This window comes from Corylus avellana, chromosome 1 (assembly GCF_965113065.1).
Source record: "Corylus avellana chromosome 1, dhCorAvel1.hap1.2, whole genome shotgun sequence".
NCBI classification, from domain to species: domain Eukaryota; kingdom Viridiplantae; phylum Streptophyta; class Magnoliopsida; order Fagales; family Betulaceae; genus Corylus; species Corylus avellana.
Window position 1 is genome coordinate 106,430 of NC_142490.1, and position 20,148 is coordinate 126,577.

Here is a 20,148-nt window from a genome sequence, read left to right on the forward strand (position 1 = left end):
TGCGCCATCCTAAATGGGTGGGGTGGCGGCGAGCCACCCCCTTCTCCTCTAACAAAAAAATAATTAATTAATTAATTAATTTTTTAATTCAGATTTGATATATAATCCAGTGTGGTTGTGTTTGTTTTTTAGTTTTGATATTGAGTTATCTGGGACCCTTAGATTCTTCTAACGGCTAATATTAACAAAATGAGAATTTCATTTTTTCTTAGTAATCGGAGTCTGAATCCCCATCCTTGGGGCCAGGGGTGCGGCCTGCGATAAAGTAGAAATAGGTGATCGTTGGGCATGAAAAATTTTATACAAACTCACACGCAAACAAGCAAGCGATGGCATGGTTGTACGGATCGGGATCCCCAACATTAATTGGGGGACTGCCCATCAATTTTTTAAAAAAATCTTGGCCAATGAATCTCATTTAAGGGTCTAGAAGCTGTCCCACTAATTAAAAAATAATAAAATATTATTTAAATTTTAAAAATAAAATATAAAACAAAAGGATAATATAAATATATAAATATATATATATTGGCCACCCCATTTTTGCCAACGAACCCATATATTTTTATTATTATTATTTTGCATATATAATATTTTACTATTTTTTCATTAGGAACACATGTGGTAACTTTTAGACGAAGATTCAATGGCCCAGATTTTAAAAAAATTTCATGGGAATTCCCAGCCCGATCCTGGCTGCACGTGGCTAGAAACAGCGGGTGAAGTAATCAATGTTAGCATGTGATCGTGTCATGTGAGTGTGCGATGAGAGTGAGACGGTCCACAAACTTGAAAGTAGAAAGAGCTAGAGCCTTAGAGGACGTTGAATCCAATGAAATGATGCCATGTATTTTATTTCCAATTTTTTTTTTTTTGTTGGATCATAGCAAGTCTATTATTATTTTGGTTCGAAAGGCAACAAAGGGTAGACAGCTTTTAGTTGTAGTCAGCGGCAGTTGAACTTCCTCACCTTTTGGTTAAGTTGTGGATTTTGGAAGAGGAAGAAGAAGCACAAAGGAAAGGAAAGGCTGAGGATGGTGACGGTAGAGGGGAGGGAGAGAACGCCGGAGCCGCAGCCGAGGGTATTTAAGGGAAGAGAAGAATTCGAATCGAACGTACTACACACAGTAGTAGCGCTGGGGATATGGCTGGGGGCCATCCATTTCAACGTTGCTTTGCTCCTCTTCTCCCTTTACTTCCTTCCTCTTTCCAAATCCCTTTTGTTCGTTTTCTGGCCCTTTCCCTTTTTATTTTTCCTCTCTTTTTTATTATTATTCTTCCTCTTCAATTTTGGCTCTACTTGTATTCAATCAGGGTTTTCGGATTGCTTGCGTTATTTATGGTCATTCCCGTTGACGATAAAAGCAGATTAGGCCGACGATTGTCCAGGTCTGTTTCTATTCTCTTCCCCTTCTTCAGAGTTACTCAGCGTTTGCTTCTTCTTCTTCTTCTTCTTCTTTTTTTTTTTTTTTAATCAAAAATTTAAAATAATAATAATAATAATAATTTATTTGCAGGTATATTTGTAAGCATGCTTGCAGTTACTTCCCAGTGACTCTGCATGTAGAGGACATACAAGCCTTTGATCCTGATCGTGCTTATGGTTTGTTCCATTCTCCCATTGCAGCATTATCTTCTGTTTTTCTTTTCTTTACTTTTTTTTCCCTGCTCCTTTCATCGTCTAGAAGGATGGGAGATTTAAGATACTGCATGTTATCGTTTACTCTAGGCAAATCTTTGGATGAGAACATGGTTACGAAGCCCATATATTACTCTTATCTTTCTTCCCCTTTTTTTTTTTTGTTAATTATTTTTTTTTATTACTATTATAAAATATATTCTGAAACTTTTCGATTTCTCTACCCATTGCATAATCAAGAGCAATCCCATAAGAAAATTGGGTTGAGATGGTGAGAAAAGGTATTGTGGCACATGAATTAATCGTTGCTCTGTCCTTTGATCAAGTGATTGCAAAAAAGAAAAAAATGCATTTAGTTACCTGACCCGAAGCCTTTTGAATCTAAGGATATCTTGTGCCAGCCCCCGTCTTATTTCCAATTATACATTTTGTCTGTGACTTATTGATTTGATATTTTATTCCTGTACGAATATCATCTCTTTCCCTATGATCACATCTTAAGATTTTGGGTGCAATACCTTTTCATACAGATAGCAACATATTTCCCATCTCTTCCCTCTCCCACAAATAAAAGGTATAGAAATAATAATAGTTTACCCCGGAATGGATTGCATGACTATGTATTAAGTCCTATATAGGGAATTGTGAAGGTCTTGCAAGGCATCTGTTAACCATTGGTAGTGTATTAGAAAATTCCAGAATTAGATGGCCTTAATGAAGTTTTTGCATTATGCCAACAACAACCACAAGTTTCAATTTTTTGACCAATTGCAACCATTTTTTCTTTCAGTACGAGCATTTAATCTTCAAGTACTCACACAAAGGAGCATCTTTTATACACAAGATAATGAATGAAGGATCCAATTCAACTTATTGGCCCAATTATCTAGACCAGGCACATGCACACCCAGGTTTAATCTTGAACAAAATGGTATTCAGATCCTAAACACTTGGGGCTTTATAATGGTATTTGCTTTGAGTACAAAATAAAGTGAACAATTTGAGCTTCAAGTAATTTGACTATTCACAATGTAAAATGCGAGCAATGTGTTGAGCATACTCTGTAAAGCGATTTGAATGGTAGTGAAATTTTGTATTAATTTATTTTAATTGTTAATTTTTAAGTGGCGTGTTATTAATTTTTTATTTTCTCCTTTGCTTTTTAATGGAGTGATAATTATATCAATGTTCTATTGTGTTATTATTTTGGGTGTTCTAAGATGTGAAAGCCGGGCAATATGATTTTGGTTGAACACCTTGTTCAGGATAAGGTAGAGTTATGACTTAGGTGGGAGGTAAAAAAGGTTGCTTGAGCATGGTCTTCTATGTAGCCATTTCTTACCCTCTTGGTGTTACGTTGAAATCCCTTGATTTTATGCTTGGTATGGATTAAAAAAAAAAAGAAGAAGAAGAAGATACAATAAACTTAAAATTGGAATACTATTGAATATGCATGTGTAAGTGTAAAAATATTGAGTTCCACTTTGGGAATATGTCACAAGTGTGAGTGATTAATATAGAATAGTTGGGTTCAAAGTCATAAGCTTAAACTTTTGAATTGAGTGGTGTCACAATATACTATATTATGGTCAAACTAAAAGACCTCCCTAGGTGTTAATCTCCCCAACAAGGGATATCAAAGGATATGGTGGTGTACGCTATAGTAGAGTGGTATAGGCATGGACAAAGGTGCAAGGTGCGAGAATGATTGAGGGAACCTGGTGCAAGGGGCAAAAGTTCATGGTACGGGCACAAACGAGTCTCTAAAACATAGGCAAAGGTGCATGGCATGGGCAAACCCACATAACACACAAATGATCTGAGAGACAACCCTTGAGATTAATAAAAAAACCTTCCATTCAAGGGAGAGTGTAGAAAGATAGTGATGGACTCACACGAGGGGGAGATTGTTGAGTATACATTTGTGAATGTAAAATGATTGAGTCCTACATTGGAAAGATGTTACAAGTGTGAGTGCTTAATATAATATAGTTGGGTCTGAATCCATAAGTTTAAGCTTTTGGGTTGAGTGGTGTCCAACATATAATATTATACTCTCACTGAAAACTTCTCAAGGTTTTAATCTCCCCAACAGTTGCCAGTCAATAGGATTTCGGGTGAACACATTGTTCAGTAGAGTTATGAGAGAGATGTGGTTACTCTTTGCTTGCTTTGTTAGCCATTAGTCAAGAAAGCAGTTGTTAGCTCATTTCTATTTTCCTGCTGAATTTAAATTAGTAAGCCATTGATGCAATAGTTTTATGTTGTGCTTTAGCACTATAATTAGCCAAATAGCCTTTTGTTTCTCCTTGTTTTGATAAAGTACTAACCTCTATCTGTGTTTTATGCAGTCTTTGGTTATGAACCACACTCAGTTTTGCCAATTGGCGTTGTTTCACTTGCTGACCTTACAGGTTTCATGCCACTCCCAAAGATAAAGGTCCTTGCTAGTAGCGCTGTAAGATTCTTTTTACCCTGAAGTTGTATACATTCAATGGAGCCTGCCTCTATGTTCAGTCTCTCTCATCATGTGTGAGAAAAATGATTAGGTGTTCTACACACCTTTTTTGAGGCACATATGGACATGGTTGGGTCTTGCACCTGCGACGAAGAAAAATTTCATCTCCCTCTTGGAAGCTGGTTATAGCTGCATCATAGTCCCAGGGGGAGTGCAAGAGACATTTCTTATGGAGCATGGTTCTGAGGTTTAACCTTTTAACTCTTCCTCATGCTGTATGTTTATGTCTGTTTAATGTTTCCATGTACTCATCCATGTCTGTTTGCAGATATTGGATAATAATTGAACACGACAGTTAAAGATTGACATTCTTGGCTATACAATCAAAGGGCAATATTAAGCTCTTTTCTCATTGTATCATTGCTTAAATTATGTGTGTTGATTTTGACTATAGAAATCCTTCTCTCTCGTGTGTGTGTGTGAGTGCATATGCATATGCACATATAAAGAGAGATTTCTAATGTCTTTCCTTTGTAGATTGCTTTCCTTAAGACAAGAAGAGGATTTGTTCGCATAGCCATGGAAATGGGCCATTCTCTGGTTCCAGTTTTCTGCTTTGGTCAGGTATTGGTTCTTGATACTCATTTTCCCCTTCTTTTTCCTCGTATTAGAACCTGTGAACTTACTAGGTTTTAGGATTTTCTAATTGTAGCAGCTGCTTTGCGGTTGATATGCATTTAATGGTTATGCTTTATTGGTCCATGATCATACGTTGAGATCTGAGGCCATGTGAAACTCACAAAATATTGACAGTGATGCCTTCTGCTTTACCCAAAACAACTAATTTATTCCTCTCATTTGCTCTCTTTTGCCCAATTGTGCAACAGTCGCATGTTTATAAGTGGTGGAAGCCTGGAGGGAAGTTCTTCCTACAATTTTCTAGAGCTATCAAGTTCACTCCAATATACTTCTGGGGAATTTTGGGGTGTGTATAGTTCCATTCATATCTTTACTTTCTGCACTATATTACGCTCATCCACCTCCTTGTCCTCCTTTATTTCTTCATCCAATTTATTTATTGAAATTCTCGGCCTGTCACTTCTGGATGCATTTGTTTGAGAATATGTCTGCAGTTGCAACATCTGGAAATGTGCAGAGAGTTGGCGATCATCTAAAGGCGGTTCTTTCTCTTTTGCAGATCTCCTTTACCCTTTAGGCATCCAATGCATGTGGTGGTGGGTAGACCAATTGAACTCAAGAAGAATCCACATCCCACCATGGAAGAGGTATGAATGCTGCTCAAATGTTGAGCATAATGTATATGGAAGGGGAACTTATTTGCATTGTCATGTGGTGTTTTCTTGACTTCTGATGTTAATATGTTATGCATATTGACTTCAGGGGCCGACTCCTATGCTTAAAAGTGATGGATACACTGGCTCAGGCTGCACTATTATGTTTTTTTATGACTATATATGTAGTTCACTTGTAAATGAAATCCTCAGGGCCTTGCAAACGACTCAAGCTCTACCTAGTTATAGTTCGGCAAGCTCATAACCCTTAATGAGCAAGCAATGTGTAATTCCATCAGTTTACTTGCTTCTTTTTGTGTTTCAGGTCATCGAAGCTCACCGTCAGTTTGTTGAAGCACTGCAAGATCTCTTTGAAAGGCACAAAGCACGGGTTGGCTATGCTGACCTTCAACTGAAAATTCTTTGATCCGATCTTAATTTGTATTCTACTGCTCCCTCATCATTATGCTATCATATTCGTTATGGTTGGGTGCACAGAAAAATAAGGTCTCTTGTAGTCTTGCCTAACCATGATCTCAACTTTGCAATTTGGCAGTTTATTTATTATTTAAAAAAAATATATATCAAATCCGAATAGGATTTTTTTTTTTTTTTTTTTTGGTTCATTCTTTTTCAATTGGGACTATTCAATTGCTGAAAAGTGAAAACAGGTTTGTTGAACAAATCACGACTGTTGCTCGTTTTTTTTTTTAATTGGGAGTATGTAATCCAGTATTTATTTTTATTATTATTATTATTTTCCTTCTATTCTAATGCGGTATTTATACAACAGAAACAAAGTCCATATATATTTGCCAGGCGATGGCCGCTGGAGGTCCTCTGCTTTTTTATGTTTTTTTGGTGGACATATGGTGGCCATGGAGGTCGTCAAATGCCTTCAATAGGCGAAAAGCAATATCGGTACAATTATAGCGTGTGAAAACTCTGGTTTCCAACATGCTATGCGGGGGGCATGCTTTACTGCTTTAGGGACGAGACAAGTGGGCAAGACGCCCATTATTCTGCAAGTAACCCGGCATTATATGCAATTTAGTAGTCGGAGAAATTATTATTTTTTTATCATTAGTCTGAGAAATTATTGACTTAAGAGAGTCTGTGAATTTGGGAGAGTGAGATATGGATGTGCAAAGGGTACGTAACCACTTGACCATGTAGGGCTGGTTACCATGGTAACCACAACTCATAACTAGTCCTTAGGTTTATTCGATGCATAACGGGCGGATGGTTGTTAAAACTAACCACAGGGTGGTTTCAGTGGCGGTCTGGGGCTGTTCTCTGTCCATAGTGGGTTGTATAGCCATCTTGCCTCTTCACCCTCACGCTGTAGGCGAATGGCTGACCTTTAGGTCTTTATTCCAAAGTATTTGGGAGAGGGGAAAGCAAAGAGTGGAGATTGGGAGGAGGCATAGCTCTTCCCTCCTCCAAGGCACTAACAAGGGAGGAGGTTGGAGGTGAAGGGGCTCTCACAAACGGGTGAGAGAGGGAAAGCGGTTTCATAATATTTATTAATCTGAATTACCACGCAATTTGACAAGCCCCCTCCCCCAAAACTTTAAAACCTATTAATTTGAAGCTCAGAACTTTTAATTGCAATCAATTTAAACTCTTTCATGAGATTTTAAATGTTAAAAGTAAGACAATAACGTTTATACCCTTGAATTTTTTATAAAATTTCAAATTTACTCACAATTCCAAATTTAAAAAAAAAAAAAAAAAAAAAAAAAGGTTGTCTGGCCTTGTGACCCGTAGGTCAGGCCAGACCCACGCAAGTTTGGCTATTACCCAGTCTCGGCCAAACCCATGGCACGGTCCTGGCCAAACCCGTGTGGGTCTGACCTAACCAGCGGGTCTTTTTTTCTTTTTTTTTTTTATTTAAAAAAAAAAAAAAAAACGAAAATCATGAATATTTTGGTCTTTTTAGGTATTGCTGTTAGAAGTTAACAGTTAAATCTAATAGAGTGATTCAAATTAACTGCAATTGAAAGTTCAAAGGTTCAAATTGAGAGGTTTTGAAGCTTGAAAGGGCTTGTCAAATCGCATAGTAATTCATGGGTTTAAAGTGAAGTTACTCCTATTTATCTTTAGGTAGGTAAGTACATAAACTCGCCAAAAAATCAATAGGAATTCAAGTTCCAACTTATTCAAAATATAAGCATTGAATTATTCCAACTTATTCAAAATATAAGCATTCTTTATATATTCAAAATATAAGCATGTCAGTGCAGTTAGGAGAGCAACTAGCGTTGTCACTTCCATCTTTCAGTCTTCAGAAAAGGATTACAGCAATTTCCATATTCCACCGGTGGGGAAAATCACGGGTCTGACAACGCACTTGGATCATTCACGGGAATGCCATTCCGATCTCAGTCTTTCGTTGCTAACTTCATGTTTTGAACTTTAACTGAAAGCTGTAATTTCTGTTCCTCAATATCTCTCAAAACTGAAAGCAAATTGGCTCGATACACATCACATTTTCGTCGTGCACGCTCAAGTTGTCGCAATAGCTTTTGGATTTTCCTGTCTTGCTCATCCTACAGGCATATACAATGTTTAGTACACTGATCATAATTTACCTAACATCATTCAACACAGTATCAATTAACCAATAATCAAATTTACAGTTATGTCTTAGTTATTATTGCTTATTTCTTCTTTACTTATTTATACTTTGATACTAGGAAGGTTTCAAATGGTTATATCCTTTTTATGTTAAAGAAGGGGGTTCTCAAGCCATACGTAGATTTAAGAGACTAAGAGCATTCTTAGTAGCTTCCCATTCATTTTTACTAAATTTAAGGAACCAAACTACTTTTTTCTTCTCTATTTCAATACATTCCACAATAACTTTCCTTAAGATTTCTCAATATCAATAAAATATTATTTTTTTACTTTTTCTTTATCTTTATTTTATTTTATTCATTTAATTTAGTTATTAGCACTCTCTCTCTCTCTTCATCAAGCAAGATGCAGAAAACCAAGCCCCAAGCCCCATCCCTTCCATTTCTGAACATCATGTTCTCTCTCCATCAAGCAAGATACAGAAAACTCAAGCCCCATCCCTTCTGTTTCATTCCTTCACCAGGCATGGTTGACAGAGAGAGATGAGAGAGCGGATGAGAGGGTGAGAGAGGGATCGAGCTGAGAGAGATAGAGAGGATGGGCAAGAAAGAGGGGTGAGGAGCTGGCATTGTGCAAATCTGGCGTGGGGACTGGCGTCCATGGGGTGGGTCGCGGTTGAAGAGCAGATCGGGTGGTGGGGTGGGTCTCAGTTGCGGATTCCTTCAACAGATGGGTTTTGGCTAGAGCCAAAATCATACCTCAAATTTTTAGTCTCTATTTGGCCTTGTGTACAAGCTGATTCTTGCTTGTTAAGTTTGTCAATCTTTAAGTTTGGATAGGTTGACGTGGCTGTGGCCCTGTGGGTGTAGATTTATAGGTATTTTGTGCTTTGATTTACAAATGGTCGAGTGATGATAGAACTTTTTGATTGTGATTTTGAAGGAAAATGAGCACTTATCGTTTTTTTTTTTTTTTTTTTTTTTTTGGGTGTGATGTGGGTTGAACTCTCCATTGAAGACCAATTTGAAGAATGGGGAGGTGCTTGAACGAAGGCGTGAGAGAAGAGAGATGACCGACTTTTTGTGACTTGAAATTTTCCCTAAATTTAGGGAAGAAAACTACCTATTATAGGGAGTTCGCTAGGAACACTCCAAGGACAAAGGTAATAGTTTTGTTAAAAATGAGTATATGTCATGTAGTAGTTCATTAATAGCTAATATTCATGCAATCCAAAATGGTTAGGGCAATCAATACCATCTCTATAGAGGATAAATTACTTTGAGATTAAAAAATTGGGTTCTTCATTTGCAAATTGAATGAAAAAGATGTGACTAGCGGATGGATGACTGTCATATAGCTACTAAAGATAATCTCGAAGCTAATTTGCAAAATAAGCAAGTGAACATCTGCTGACTTTTTAGAAAATAACCTTTGCTCCCACTTACAAGGAGAGAGACAAAATGTGCCATTTAAATAATAAATGATCCAAGAAGTAGCATTTTAAGAAACATGATAATAGATACAGCTGGCATGAGATGACACGGCACATATCAGAGCCTGAGAGATTGCAGGTTGTATGATATGAGTATTGAGGATGTTGGTAATTGGATAAAGAAGATTGGAAGATGGTTAAACTCTTTTAGTTGATGAATGCCAAATCATGTACTTCAGTATATGGTATATGAGAAGGTGCAAAATCAGAGATGAGAGTACAGACAAAAGGATGGCCTGGGAGGAGGTGTTGCTGCCCAGAGGTAATCATAGTCCATAAGAGTAATGACCACTATAAGGTTAGATAAATAGTTAAATACATACACACACACACACTAACTACACGCAAACTTCCTGGATCAAGTATACTAAACTTACCAAAAACAGTATAATGATATGACAGTTGTCTATCAGATGGCAATGACAGGAAGAAATGACTAAAAATACACTGAAATTGATGAAGCAGACTATTCATACGGATGACAATTCTATAACTGAGGCGATGATGTTCCAACAACATTGGAAGTGATAATGGAGATAACCTTAGTATAAAATTATGCTACTTGATGAAACTAGTTTTCTTCAGGGTGCTTTTAGACTACTGTTCTATAGGGGGAGATCAGCTGGTGCTATGGTTCTTTGGCAAAATGAGAGGTAGGTAATTTTCAACATCTTTTTAAGGCGATAATTCATTATTGAATGTGCAAGTTACAAGCAACTACATCGATAAACTAAAAGATGGAAAGCTCGAAAAGAAATATCAAAAACAGTAAACGTAAGTATAAATAACAGAAACTGACCAATGAGAGAGGTTGTTCTAAATCACATTGATGATCCCCACAGGTATTAATTGATAGAATTCTTTGATGTGCACAATCTTCTATGCCATTTGCCTTGACAAAAGTGCTTTTCCCGCTATTCCTTTGAGCAAAAGCAACTTTATTTGCAGCTTCCTGCAGAGCACCCATTGCCACATTGTAAATTTCTGCAGTTTTAACTCCTCTATCAACATACTTAAGGGCCTCATGACGAAGATTATTGTACCGAACTGAAAGAGATTCTTGTGCACCATTCAACAGATCACTGGCACGTTCCTCCAATATGACACCACTCTTGGCACTCCTTGTCCAACGTTTCAAAATATAACGGGATGGTAGAGTGAGAACATTTGTCACCCTAAAAACTGTCAGTATATGTCTACAAAGAAGACCAGAGAACTCAAACATCTGGCAACTGCAAGTTGCTTGTAACTCACGAACATTAAATGTAACAAAGTACGCTTTATGACTTTCTCCAAATTTAGCAACTCGATATGTCGTAATTGCCTCGTCATCGTTAACTTTGGTTGCCAGGAAAGTCATTGTCTCAACCAACTCCTCTTGGAATTTTATAAATAATTTCCTTGTATAAAGCTCAGCTACCTGTTTCTCCATGGGCGATGGGGTTTTAAGGACTGGAGCAGTGTTTATGGTATCATAATCTGCCTTGACTTCTTTCTCATACCGACTTTCGAGAGCCTTTTCATACTGCTTAACAAACAGCTGTAAGGTTGTCGACGCATTGATATATCCGTCAAAATAAGAGTTTATATTATCACTGTGTTGTGTTATTGACATTTCAGCAAAGAATGCATCCCTCAAGTATACTGGGATCCACTGCCACCTGTCGGCATAAATTGTTCGTAGCCATTCATGTCCCCTGAGATCATATCTAGCAATAAGAGATAGCCAACAAGACTCAAACTCTTCAGTGGATTCTGTCAGGCTGACACACTTATGGAGCTCTGCTTCAAAATTGGGATGTTCAGAAAGCACATGAGATAGCTTTTCTTGGCATTCTTTAAAGATATGCCACTTGCAGAATCGGTGACGGGTCTCAGGAAGGACCTGGGTAACGGCCAAGCGAATTACCCTGTCGTGATCAGTGGTTATTGAGACTGGAGGCCGCCAAGACATTGCCTCAAGCCACATCTTAAACAGCCAAACAAAGGATGCCTCAGATTCATTTATCAGGAGAGCACAACCAAACAACACAGGTTGTCCATGATGGTTAACTCCAGTGAAAGGCGCGAAGGGCAACCGGTATCGGTTTGATCTGTAAGTCGTGTCAAAAGTAACTGTGTCTCCGAAGTAAGTATAGTTAGTCCTTGCCTTTGGATCAGCCCAGAAAATATTGCTCATGCACTGATCCTCATCTCCCTGCACAACATAGAAAAAAGAAGGGTTATCAGCTTGCTTGTTTCTCAAGTAGTCCAAGAGCAGCTGGGTATCACCTCCAAGGGTCCTCTGCCGACTACTCCTCATGTAATTCCTACAGTCACGCTCTGTGAAACCAACATTGCTGATGCCACCATATTCTTTGATGAGTGCAGACATGATTCCACTGGGGCCAATCCCAGCACCTTGCAAGGTATCTATCAAGGACTTTGCAGAACCAGAGACGTGGCGGTGGGAGCGGAGGCAGTGCACCTTATCCGCGGGAACGAGCTCATGGTTGTGTTCCTTGACAAAATTGGAGGCAACCCATCTGCCAGAATCTTGAATTTTGACAACCAACATGGCCCTACAACCAACACGGGTTTCAGCCCGGGGGCGCTTGACCCTGGTTGGGTCACGGCCAGGCTTGTCCTTGTCAACGCGAAAGCCTTCTTTGGCACACACAAAAGATCTCTGAATGATGGCACCATCACGTCTGGAGCGGCGGGACATGCTGACACGGGAGCTGAAGCCAACACGGCGAGCGTAGGAATTGTAGAAGGACTTGGCAGCCTCTTCGGATTCGAATTCCATGCCCTCGTAGGGTTCGAGATCAGTGTCACCAGCACCTTGAGGGATGTAAAGGTGATTGGCGGCACCGCCAGCAGCAGTGGTAGCTGAATTGTCAAGAAGGTCTTCATCATCGTCAACGGGGTGTTCAATGTCGACGACGTCGTCAGCGAGACCCATCATGTCAAATTCAATCACCTCGTTGCCCATGCTCAGAGGTTCAATCTCCATGGTCGCCTCTTATTATTAGGTACAACCCCTACTCCTAGTAATTACTACGTCTGTGCGTGTGGATTATTGGGAGAGAAGAGTTTTGTCTTAGATTTAGAATATTATGATCATTAATATAAATTCTAAACCAAACCTCTCCTATAAGATTATAACAATCTGTCATATGTGATAAAACATTTACGAGTGTGAATGAAATGGCAGAGCAGAGTATAGTATAGGCTATAGCAGGGTGTCAGAGTATTAACTGACCAAATGAGCTTGCACATATCCAAGTTGTTCAAAAAAGAAAATGCTCCATATTTGGAAAAAGAGATGCAGCAGCAGAGTCCCAATGAAGGTCAGGAACCAGAGTAAGAGAGGGATTTTTCTGCTCACTCTTTTGCTGGAGCCTGGAATTATTTGGGGGGGCGTCTGTACAAAATAGTCAATTTGAGAATGTCTAATATTTTGGTCGTGGCGTGGCCGATCGGGTACCGGGGGGGGAGCTCAGAGCAACAGATTTCAGTGGATGGAGATAGAGTTGGGGGTTTAAGGCTGTTTAGGGCAATCTGATATCATATGTGACCCAACCATCAGGGGCTTCGTCTTTATAGCCATTGGATCCGAATATCGCCTCTCGTTCGATCACGGACCACCATCAATCAACATGTGTTCTACTACAATTACGCTCCTGTTTGGCAACTTTACACTGCACTCCACTTTCTGATTCGGGTTTTCCCTTGCCCCGTATAACGCATCGTTGTCGCATTAGCCTTTTTTTTTAACCTCTTTTAATATAGATATATTATCATATATATGTTACGCCTAATCCTATCCGAAGAGATCTTTTGTATTCCTTTTCCTCAAGACTGTATAAACTGATTTTTCTTTCGTTTTTTTAATTAATTGAAACTCATATAAAATACAACGAAAGTAGCGAAATTGATACTTAATTAAAAGAGCTTGAAAAAGAATGATTATGGATTGAACAACATAATTTAGGAAGATAGAACTGTGACTAAAATTCCTAGCCTGATTCCTTAAGGCATGTACAACATTGTACTGCTGCATGTCTCAACATGCATAAAGAGATAGAGATCAAGCAACTAGCCACATGAAGAAGGCTGACCAAAGCGTTAGTGAAACTGAAGCCAAAGCGTATGTCCATAGCATGATAACAGAACATTCACTCTTGCCAGCTCCAAACAATTGGGTGATTGTGCCTGCCATATGAAACAAGGAAAACATATTAATAAGGACTCCACTGCTTATATTAATGGCCAACAAAATTTCTAAACAAGAATTATTCCAATCTTCCTTATATTTTACCTAATAGATGAAATGACTATAATCAGGACAAAGATGAGTTCTCTCTGATGTCTAATATTTTTGTTGCTACAGAAATTGGACTCTTCTGTTTTGATAAAAAAAATAAAATAAAAAATATGCATATGTATGTATGTGTGCGTGGATATATATATATATATATATATATATATATATATATATATGTCAATCTGATGTCCTTTTGTGGCAGGCTTCGTTTTCCCCCCTCTGACTCCAATTTCAAGATTCATTTGGGCAAGGCTATGATTCAGCCGGTTCGAGGTGCATTTGAAGCACCTAACCGACTTGAGTTTAATGATTGATAAAGATTAACAGAGCTCATTTTGAAGGCAAAAACGAAAAGATAACATATATTGAAGACAAATCAAGCTCACTTTAGCCTATTCACTTCTCAAAAAGTACAAACTCATCGTACCTATGTTCATTGCTGGTGGAAGTGCATACTGAAGTAGAAGAACAAACTGATACAGTGGATCTGAGTGAATGAAACCAAAGCGTAGTGCACTTTTAACAATGACAATGCCCAAGAGAGGCAGGACAATATACCGAACTGCTATGATGCCAATGATGAGTGGCTGCAGAATACCTAACCCTTTCAAGCCTGAATGACAACAGATGGCATCCTCTCAAAACTTGTCAACAAAAATATGAGAGAGCATTAAAACAGAACTAGGCTTATAAGGCCGTCATGACAAATATTAAATTGAACATTTTATTACCTTTAAGAAGGTTTCCTCCTAATATCAGAGTGAGAGTTGGGATGGCTGCTTCACTAGAGAAAAGAGAGAGAGAGAGAGAGAAAAGGAAGGTGAGGAACTTTATCTCATGAATTCTAGAGGCAATGAGAACCAATTAATTGAAATTTTCTTTTTTTTTTTTAGATGAAATTTTCATATTCATTTCCTAACAAACATGACTTTGAGACCAAAAAACATATGAAGCTGAAACTTAGGATATATACCCCAGAAAAGAAGCAGAGTCCAGAACCACACGTAGAGGAGCATCGGTACCAATTATGAACTTTCGGATCTGGGGAACCACACCAATGATAAACCCGACAATCTATACATGATACAAGAAAATGTAATAAATATCAGTCATTAGGTTACCAGCAACACATGTTTACAGTATAATATGGCGACCCCCCCACCCCCTCTCCCGGAGTAAGCAGGGAGCATAGTGTGCTCCGCCGAGGGGCCTTCGAATGGAGCTGGAGCAGGATGCTCCACTCGAAGTCCACTCAAGTAGAAGCAGCACAGCATCCTCTGCTCCAGCACCACTCGAGGGGTACTAGGCAACACTTGTTTGAGCAGTCTTCCACAGGCAGTTTTGAAAGGAAGATTCCATACGTAGACAAGATTTCCTTATTCAAATTTCCATCAAATTTGAGCCCAAATTTGAGCTTTATTATTTTGCATAATAGACTAGGAATTGTCATTTTTAGTTGAGTTTCCTTTTTTATTTGGTTTTGTTGCCTTTTGAGATTTAGTCTTTCGTAATGTTTCCTACTGAGATGATTTACTTGTCTTTTAATATATTAGTCTCCATCTCTATGGTTTCGGTTTAGGTTATAAGAAGACCTTAATTGTATTGGAAAAATCAATTTTGGAGAATGAATTGTTGAATCAGTGAGATTTTCTTCAGAGAGAGCGAGAGAGAGAAAAGTAGAAAAAAAAAAAAAACAAGAGGATACCGCTCCAGTAGTTGAAGGTGCAAACAAGGCCCTTAGATTGATCTTTCTTGAAATCACCCTTAAATAGTACTTAATCACATATGAGATTGGAACCTGCCATGAAAGTGCAACAATGATCTAATCAGAATAGTAACAAGAACAAAAACTAAAAGAATAATCATGAAAATTAATTATCTGGGTTTTAATGATTGCATATTAAGCTTCACGCCCCCCTCCCCCCCCTCCCTCAAATAGTAAATCTCCAGAAGAGGAAACTTCTAAGTTCAGAAATTATTCAAAATTATAATAGATCTCAGTTATAACAAAGGAGGAGGAGGAAACAACTTTCACTTTTTCCTCAGGAGTCATTGATTTATTTGCACAGTCCATAGATACGGAATAGTTTTCTGAAGGAAGAAGTGCTTCTGAGCAACTCTCCTGGGGTAATTCCGATGCTCCCCCAGACTTCATATTGCTTGCAAATTCATCTATGTTGACTTTTTCGTTGACCTTACTTGAGAAAATCCGCACAATGTTGTAAACGTAAGACCACAAATAAATGGCTCCAATCTGAAGACCCAAAATAAAGAATGTCAGTCTTCATCAAAGTTAAAAGTTTAGTTCATGCATCACGTGTGCATAATCATGTCCACTAGTAGAATGCACCTTTAGGCTTTGGACATGAGAATCTTCAATGCTCAATGATGCAGAAGGCGTCACTCAATTATATATATATATATATATACATATATATATATATATATATATATATATATTGAGCATTGAAGATTGAAGATTCTATACATGCGCACATTCTTCATGTGTGAAACATGACAGCTTTTTGAGAAAATTGCTAAGCTGAAGTTTTAGGTTCTCTCATCAACAATGATTTATAGGTTTCAACCCATAGAAATGATGGTCCATAATTTGAACAGTATAAAATTGAGAATTGGTCAGGTTGTATAAGCATATACTACGCCAAAAGTTTATGATTAATATTATGTACGGTTTTCCTTTATTCAAATAGTTCGGCGATTTTGTTATCAATACCAGACAAAGCTAACAAAATCATATACCGCCATAGAAAGTGAAGCATAAGCCATTCCATATACATGGCAGACATCAGGATCTCCAAATGGACTGCCTTTCTCTCTACATACTGCTGGGATGATAATTATAGGCAAATTTCCCATATTTCCTGTTGACATCAAACCAAAACATGATCTCATATATTTCATCCAAGGGATGCATTAAGTTGGCAGAGCATGGGATGGAAACTGGATGCGTTGCAATTCTGGCTTCCTAGGTTGAAAATGGTGTAGATATAGTGAAGGATTTTATAGGTGGCTACCTGCTGCACAGCAACCCAAGATGAGGCCCTTCAGATGTTGGGGAGGTCTTGTGATTTTCATGAGTATCCATCCTAGTGCAGAGCCAATTAAGAATGTACCGAGAACATTGAATGGCATGAACCACCTACATATTTAATCAAAGGTTGAACAGAAAATAAGATGAAAGGAATTAGAAATAACACATGCCACAACTATCACATATATGCTCAGCAATCAGAATGATACTCACAACAAAACAACGCTTTTAAAAGTAACTGTTTTAGCCAGGTTGCTACTCACAAGTGCCGGATTGAACACAAAAAATACAACCTTATAAGGAACAAAGCGTGTGATTGTTAGTCTATCTGGTCTAAAGAAATAAATAAATACTTCCAAAGGCATTTAGGGTACATTTAATACGGGAATGACTATTACATTAGGAAAAAAGAATAGCTTTTATTAAGAATGGAAGAAGGCAGAATAGAATAGCCTTGGTGTTAGAATATATGATAAGGATAGAATTCTTATCATGGGAGATTGTTCCTTAAATTGAGGAATAGTTATTCCTCTCAAATAATCATTCCGCGTACCAAATGTACCCTTAGTTTTTTATATAAGGAGTGCAGATTAGAGGATCTGAAAGGCAAGAATGATAACATACAGTATTCAACTGCTTCCTTGTGTTCTCCCCCAAGATGTCTATACGATCCAATGCAAGAAAAGAGCCAAGTGCAGTCAACAGTAGCACTTTCAGAATTGGGTTAGATGCAACAAAAAATAGATCTAGAAGCCCCATTGTGACGATTCTTTCAAAACTGCAATTCTATACCACTCCTACATAAAAAGGAAAAGATTCCCACAAGTTCTTATTAAGGAATAACACACAAGTAAGCTTGACAATCAAAACATTAAGTATACCACTCAAGAGTCTGTATGAGATCAGCAGCATTGATACTATGAGTAGGTTGCGGAGGAAACTCATTTAAATTTATTCCCTTGGACATCTACTTCACAAAGACTAAAAATTGAGCGTTGAACACACACAATGCGCAGTAAATGGGTATCTCCAACAATTTCTACAAATGTACAGAAACATCATAATGAAGAGAAGTTGTCAAAAGATATGTATGCTAAGACACACACAATGCACACTAAAAGGGTATCTCCAACAATTTCTGCAAATGTACAGCAACATAATAACGAATAGAAGTTGTCAAAACATACTTATGCTAAGAAACAGATGGTCACTGGAATTGCTCTAAAAAGCAAGAAGAAAAAAAAAAAAAAAAACCATGCTCCTCTGCTTTCTTAGATGAAAAAACTCACAAATAGTTTCTCAGAGTGCTAGGAATGAAATTGAGATGAGTGAGAAATGAGCCTTGACCTGCAGAATAGAACAGAGGGAGCAAAATGAAGGTTTGATCATTCATTAATAATGAGTGGCTAGCTTATAATAAATGAGAAAATGTACCATGCTACTATTTGATGATCATGTCCTTCTACGGAAGCGGGCATGCAATGAAAAAGAGTTAGGGCTGCTCAAAGAAGCCACTTGTTTCTAGCTCGCTTTCTTGTTAGAAACAAGATACATGACCCAAATGTTGGTCCTTTTGTGAACAAAAGACCGAAGCAAGAAAGAGCATTTGGATTGTGGTGGAGGGAAGTTGCTACTCTGGCCAACAAAGAAACCACAAAAGGCTGGAGAAGAGACGTACGTTGGCTGAAGCTAAGCTCGATGCTGTGTGCTAATGTCATGTGAGCTATGAGAACTAAAGCCATTTTTTTTAAGATAAAAAAATGTTTTGTCGCATTTCCGACTCGTCTTTGGATTCCGAATTTGAAATCGAAACCGGAATTCAAACAACAGTGTATAATGTACGCAGATGTTGCTGCTTAGTGCTTAGTGCGGAAGCATCGAGTGAGAGTGAGGTCGGTTTAACTGATCGTCAAATCACCAAGACATTTGGAATAAGGATCCCTACAATTCCCTGGCCCACAGATAAGGGGCCACCTCCGGCTGCTTGAGGCAAGTAGACTTGGGACCGTCCGAATTGCATACAACTCCTTTCTTGACTGTCCGAAATTGAATGCAGAATTGCATACAACCCCTCTTTCTAAGTTTCTATCACTATCCGAATTGCAGGAGATACGGATCCTGATATTTGAAGTTGTTTATATGTAAAAATATGAAAATCTATCTTATTACCTAATAGCTAGTAGGTAAGGTAATCGTAAAGCTAGACACAGACAGACTAGACAGTAGACACAGCCCCATCCTTGCCGATACCATCGACAATAAACAGTAACATTTACACATATAAGGAAACCCCGTTGGGTGCTCACTGCTGGCTGCTTCCTGCTGCACATTCGCCCTCTCTTTCTGTCTCTTTTCCGAGTGAGGACTGTGGAGAGCGTGTGGGGGCGGTACCGCTCATCGCCTTGCTTCTTTCGCATATTTCAAACTCTCCTTCCTTCCTGTTACCTTCCTACTGCTTGTCCACGGCTTTTGTCCTATTTTAACGCCCACTTTACCTGTACTTGCCTCCTTTTCTTCTAGCTTTTTTTGTTTCTTCTTAATTAATTGAGAAATGCTACGTTTTATTCTTCTGACTTTTTTTTTTTTAATTTTTTTTCAAATGGATTCAAATTCATTATTGAATTTGTAGGTTTACATGTGAGTCATATATATATATATATGACTATATATATATATATATATATATATATATATATATATATGTGTGTGTGTGATGCCGGGTAGAACTAGGATTGTTCTAAGTTCTAACCGCGTATAATAGCTGTAGAAAATAAGAATTGAAGATAGAAAAATAGAATTCAAGAAGAGAGAAAATAACAAATAGGGAAGAGAAAATTCCTAAGTGCCCCAAATAAGCAAACAGATAAATAATTCTGAAAGACTTAAATTTAATTAATAGTATAAACTAAATTCCCAAAAATAACAAAGATTAGATGTCTTTATATAGGCTATGCACCTCATAAATTAACAAGAAATAGGAAAAGGAAAAGCAAACCAAACTCGAAAAGAAAAACAAATCCTAATAAAAAAGGAAAAACCTAATACTTAATAAAAAAAAATATATAATCTTAATGGAAAAGGGAAAACCTAATCCTTATTCTAAAAGAAAAATTAAAACACACATGCATAATTAAAATAACAGTTTTCTAAATTTTCTCCTGCATCAGTCTCTCCAGGTTGGAAAGAACTTGCCTTCGAGTTCAAATCAACTTTTCCTCGATCGTTCAGATGTCCAATTAATCCCTTTCATCTCATATTTCTCAACATTAAAGCAACTTAATACCGGAAGATAAACAATTTGCAAGCCTTCATAACATGACTTCGAG

At 37.9% G+C, this 20,148-nt stretch overlaps 3 protein-coding genes across 6 annotated transcripts; 1 reads left to right on the forward strand and 2 right to left on the reverse strand.

Moving 5' to 3' along the window:
- Positions 1–909: 909 nt before the first annotated feature.
- Positions 910–5,980, forward strand: LOC132171796 (diacylglycerol O-acyltransferase 2D). Its single transcript, XM_059583197.2, has 9 exons — positions 910–1,222; positions 1,315–1,389; positions 1,518–1,603; positions 3,991–4,097; positions 4,189–4,344; positions 4,635–4,721; positions 4,985–5,082; positions 5,296–5,383; positions 5,715–5,980. The coding sequence occupies exons 1-9, from the start codon at positions 1,035–1,037 to the stop codon at positions 5,814–5,816; spliced, it is 987 nt and encodes a 328-aa protein (XP_059439180.2). The 5' UTR covers positions 910–1,034; the 3' UTR covers positions 5,817–5,980.
- Positions 5,981–7,580: 1,600 nt separating this feature from the next.
- LOC132171758 (protein FAR1-RELATED SEQUENCE 5) lies at positions 7,581–13,180 on the reverse strand. The gene is made up of 2 exons (XM_059583155.2): positions 10,261–13,180; positions 7,581–7,941 (listed from the first exon to the last, which is right to left on the reverse strand). Exons 1-2 carry the CDS (start codon positions 12,454–12,456, stop codon positions 7,774–7,776), a joined length of 2,364 nt encoding a protein of 787 aa, XP_059439138.2. The 5' UTR covers positions 12,457–13,180; the 3' UTR covers positions 7,581–7,773.
- Positions 13,181–13,307: 127 nt separating this feature from the next.
- On the reverse strand, positions 13,308–19,246 carry LOC132172600 (protein PIN-LIKES 3). Of its 4 annotated transcripts, none has more exons than XM_059584123.2 (12): positions 18,257–19,246; positions 18,112–18,169; positions 17,447–17,619; positions 17,036–17,115; positions 16,806–16,930; positions 16,531–16,652; positions 15,806–16,024; positions 15,476–15,568; positions 14,744–14,844; positions 14,502–14,554; positions 14,198–14,383; positions 13,308–13,658 (listed from the first exon to the last, which is right to left on the reverse strand). In XM_059584123.2, the coding sequence occupies exons 3-12, from the start codon at positions 17,579–17,581 to the stop codon at positions 13,534–13,536; spliced, it is 1,239 nt and encodes a 412-aa protein (XP_059440106.2). In that variant the 5' UTR covers positions 17,582–17,619; positions 18,112–18,169; positions 18,257–19,246; the 3' UTR covers positions 13,308–13,533. The 4 variants fall into 4 exon arrangements, with proteins under 4 accessions (XP_059440106.2, XP_059440104.2, XP_059440105.2 ...); XM_059584121.2 differs by having other exon boundaries at positions 15,800–16,024; XM_059584122.2 differs by lacking the exons at positions 18,112–18,169; positions 18,257–19,246 and having other exon boundaries at positions 15,800–16,024; positions 17,447–18,034.
- Positions 19,247–20,148: the final 902 nt, after the last annotated feature.

What these genes read in the sequence shown, in the direction of transcription:
- LOC132171796 (XM_059583197.2), top strand. Translation starts at nt 1,035, where the DNA reads ATGGTGACGGTAGAGGGGAGGGAGAGAACGCCGGAGCCGCAGCCGAGG. An exon ending in CCTCTTTCCAAATCCCTTTT is followed by an intron (nt 1,223 to 1,314) that starts GTTCGTTTTCTG and finishes GTATTCAATCAG; the next exon opens with GGTTTTCGGATTGCTTGCGT. An exon ending in CACATCCCACCATGGAAGAG is followed by an intron (nt 5,384 to 5,714) that starts GTATGAATGCTG and finishes TTTGTGTTTCAG; the next exon opens with GTCATCGAAGCTCACCGTCA.
- LOC132171758 (XM_059583155.2), bottom strand. Translation starts at nt 12,456, where the DNA reads ATGGAGATTGAACCTCTGAGCATGGGCAACGAGGTGATTGAATTTGAC. An exon ending in TAGAACAACCTCTCTCATTG is followed by an intron (nt 7,942 to 10,260) that starts GTCAGTTTCTGT and finishes ATATGCCTGTAG; the next exon opens with GATGAGCAAGACAGGAAAAT.
- LOC132172600 (XM_059584121.2), bottom strand. Translation starts at nt 17,581, where the DNA reads ATGGGGCTTCTAGATCTATTTTTTGTTGCATCTAACCCAATTCTGAAA. An exon ending in TTTAAAAGCGTTGTTTTGTT is followed by an intron (nt 16,931 to 17,035) that starts GTGAGTATCATT and finishes TTAAATATGTAG; the next exon opens with GTGGTTCATGCCATTCAATG. An exon ending in CTTGGGTTGCTGTGCAGCAG is followed by an intron (nt 16,653 to 16,805) that starts GTAGCCACCTAT and finishes TGATGTCAACAG; the next exon opens with GAAATATGGGAAATTTGCCT.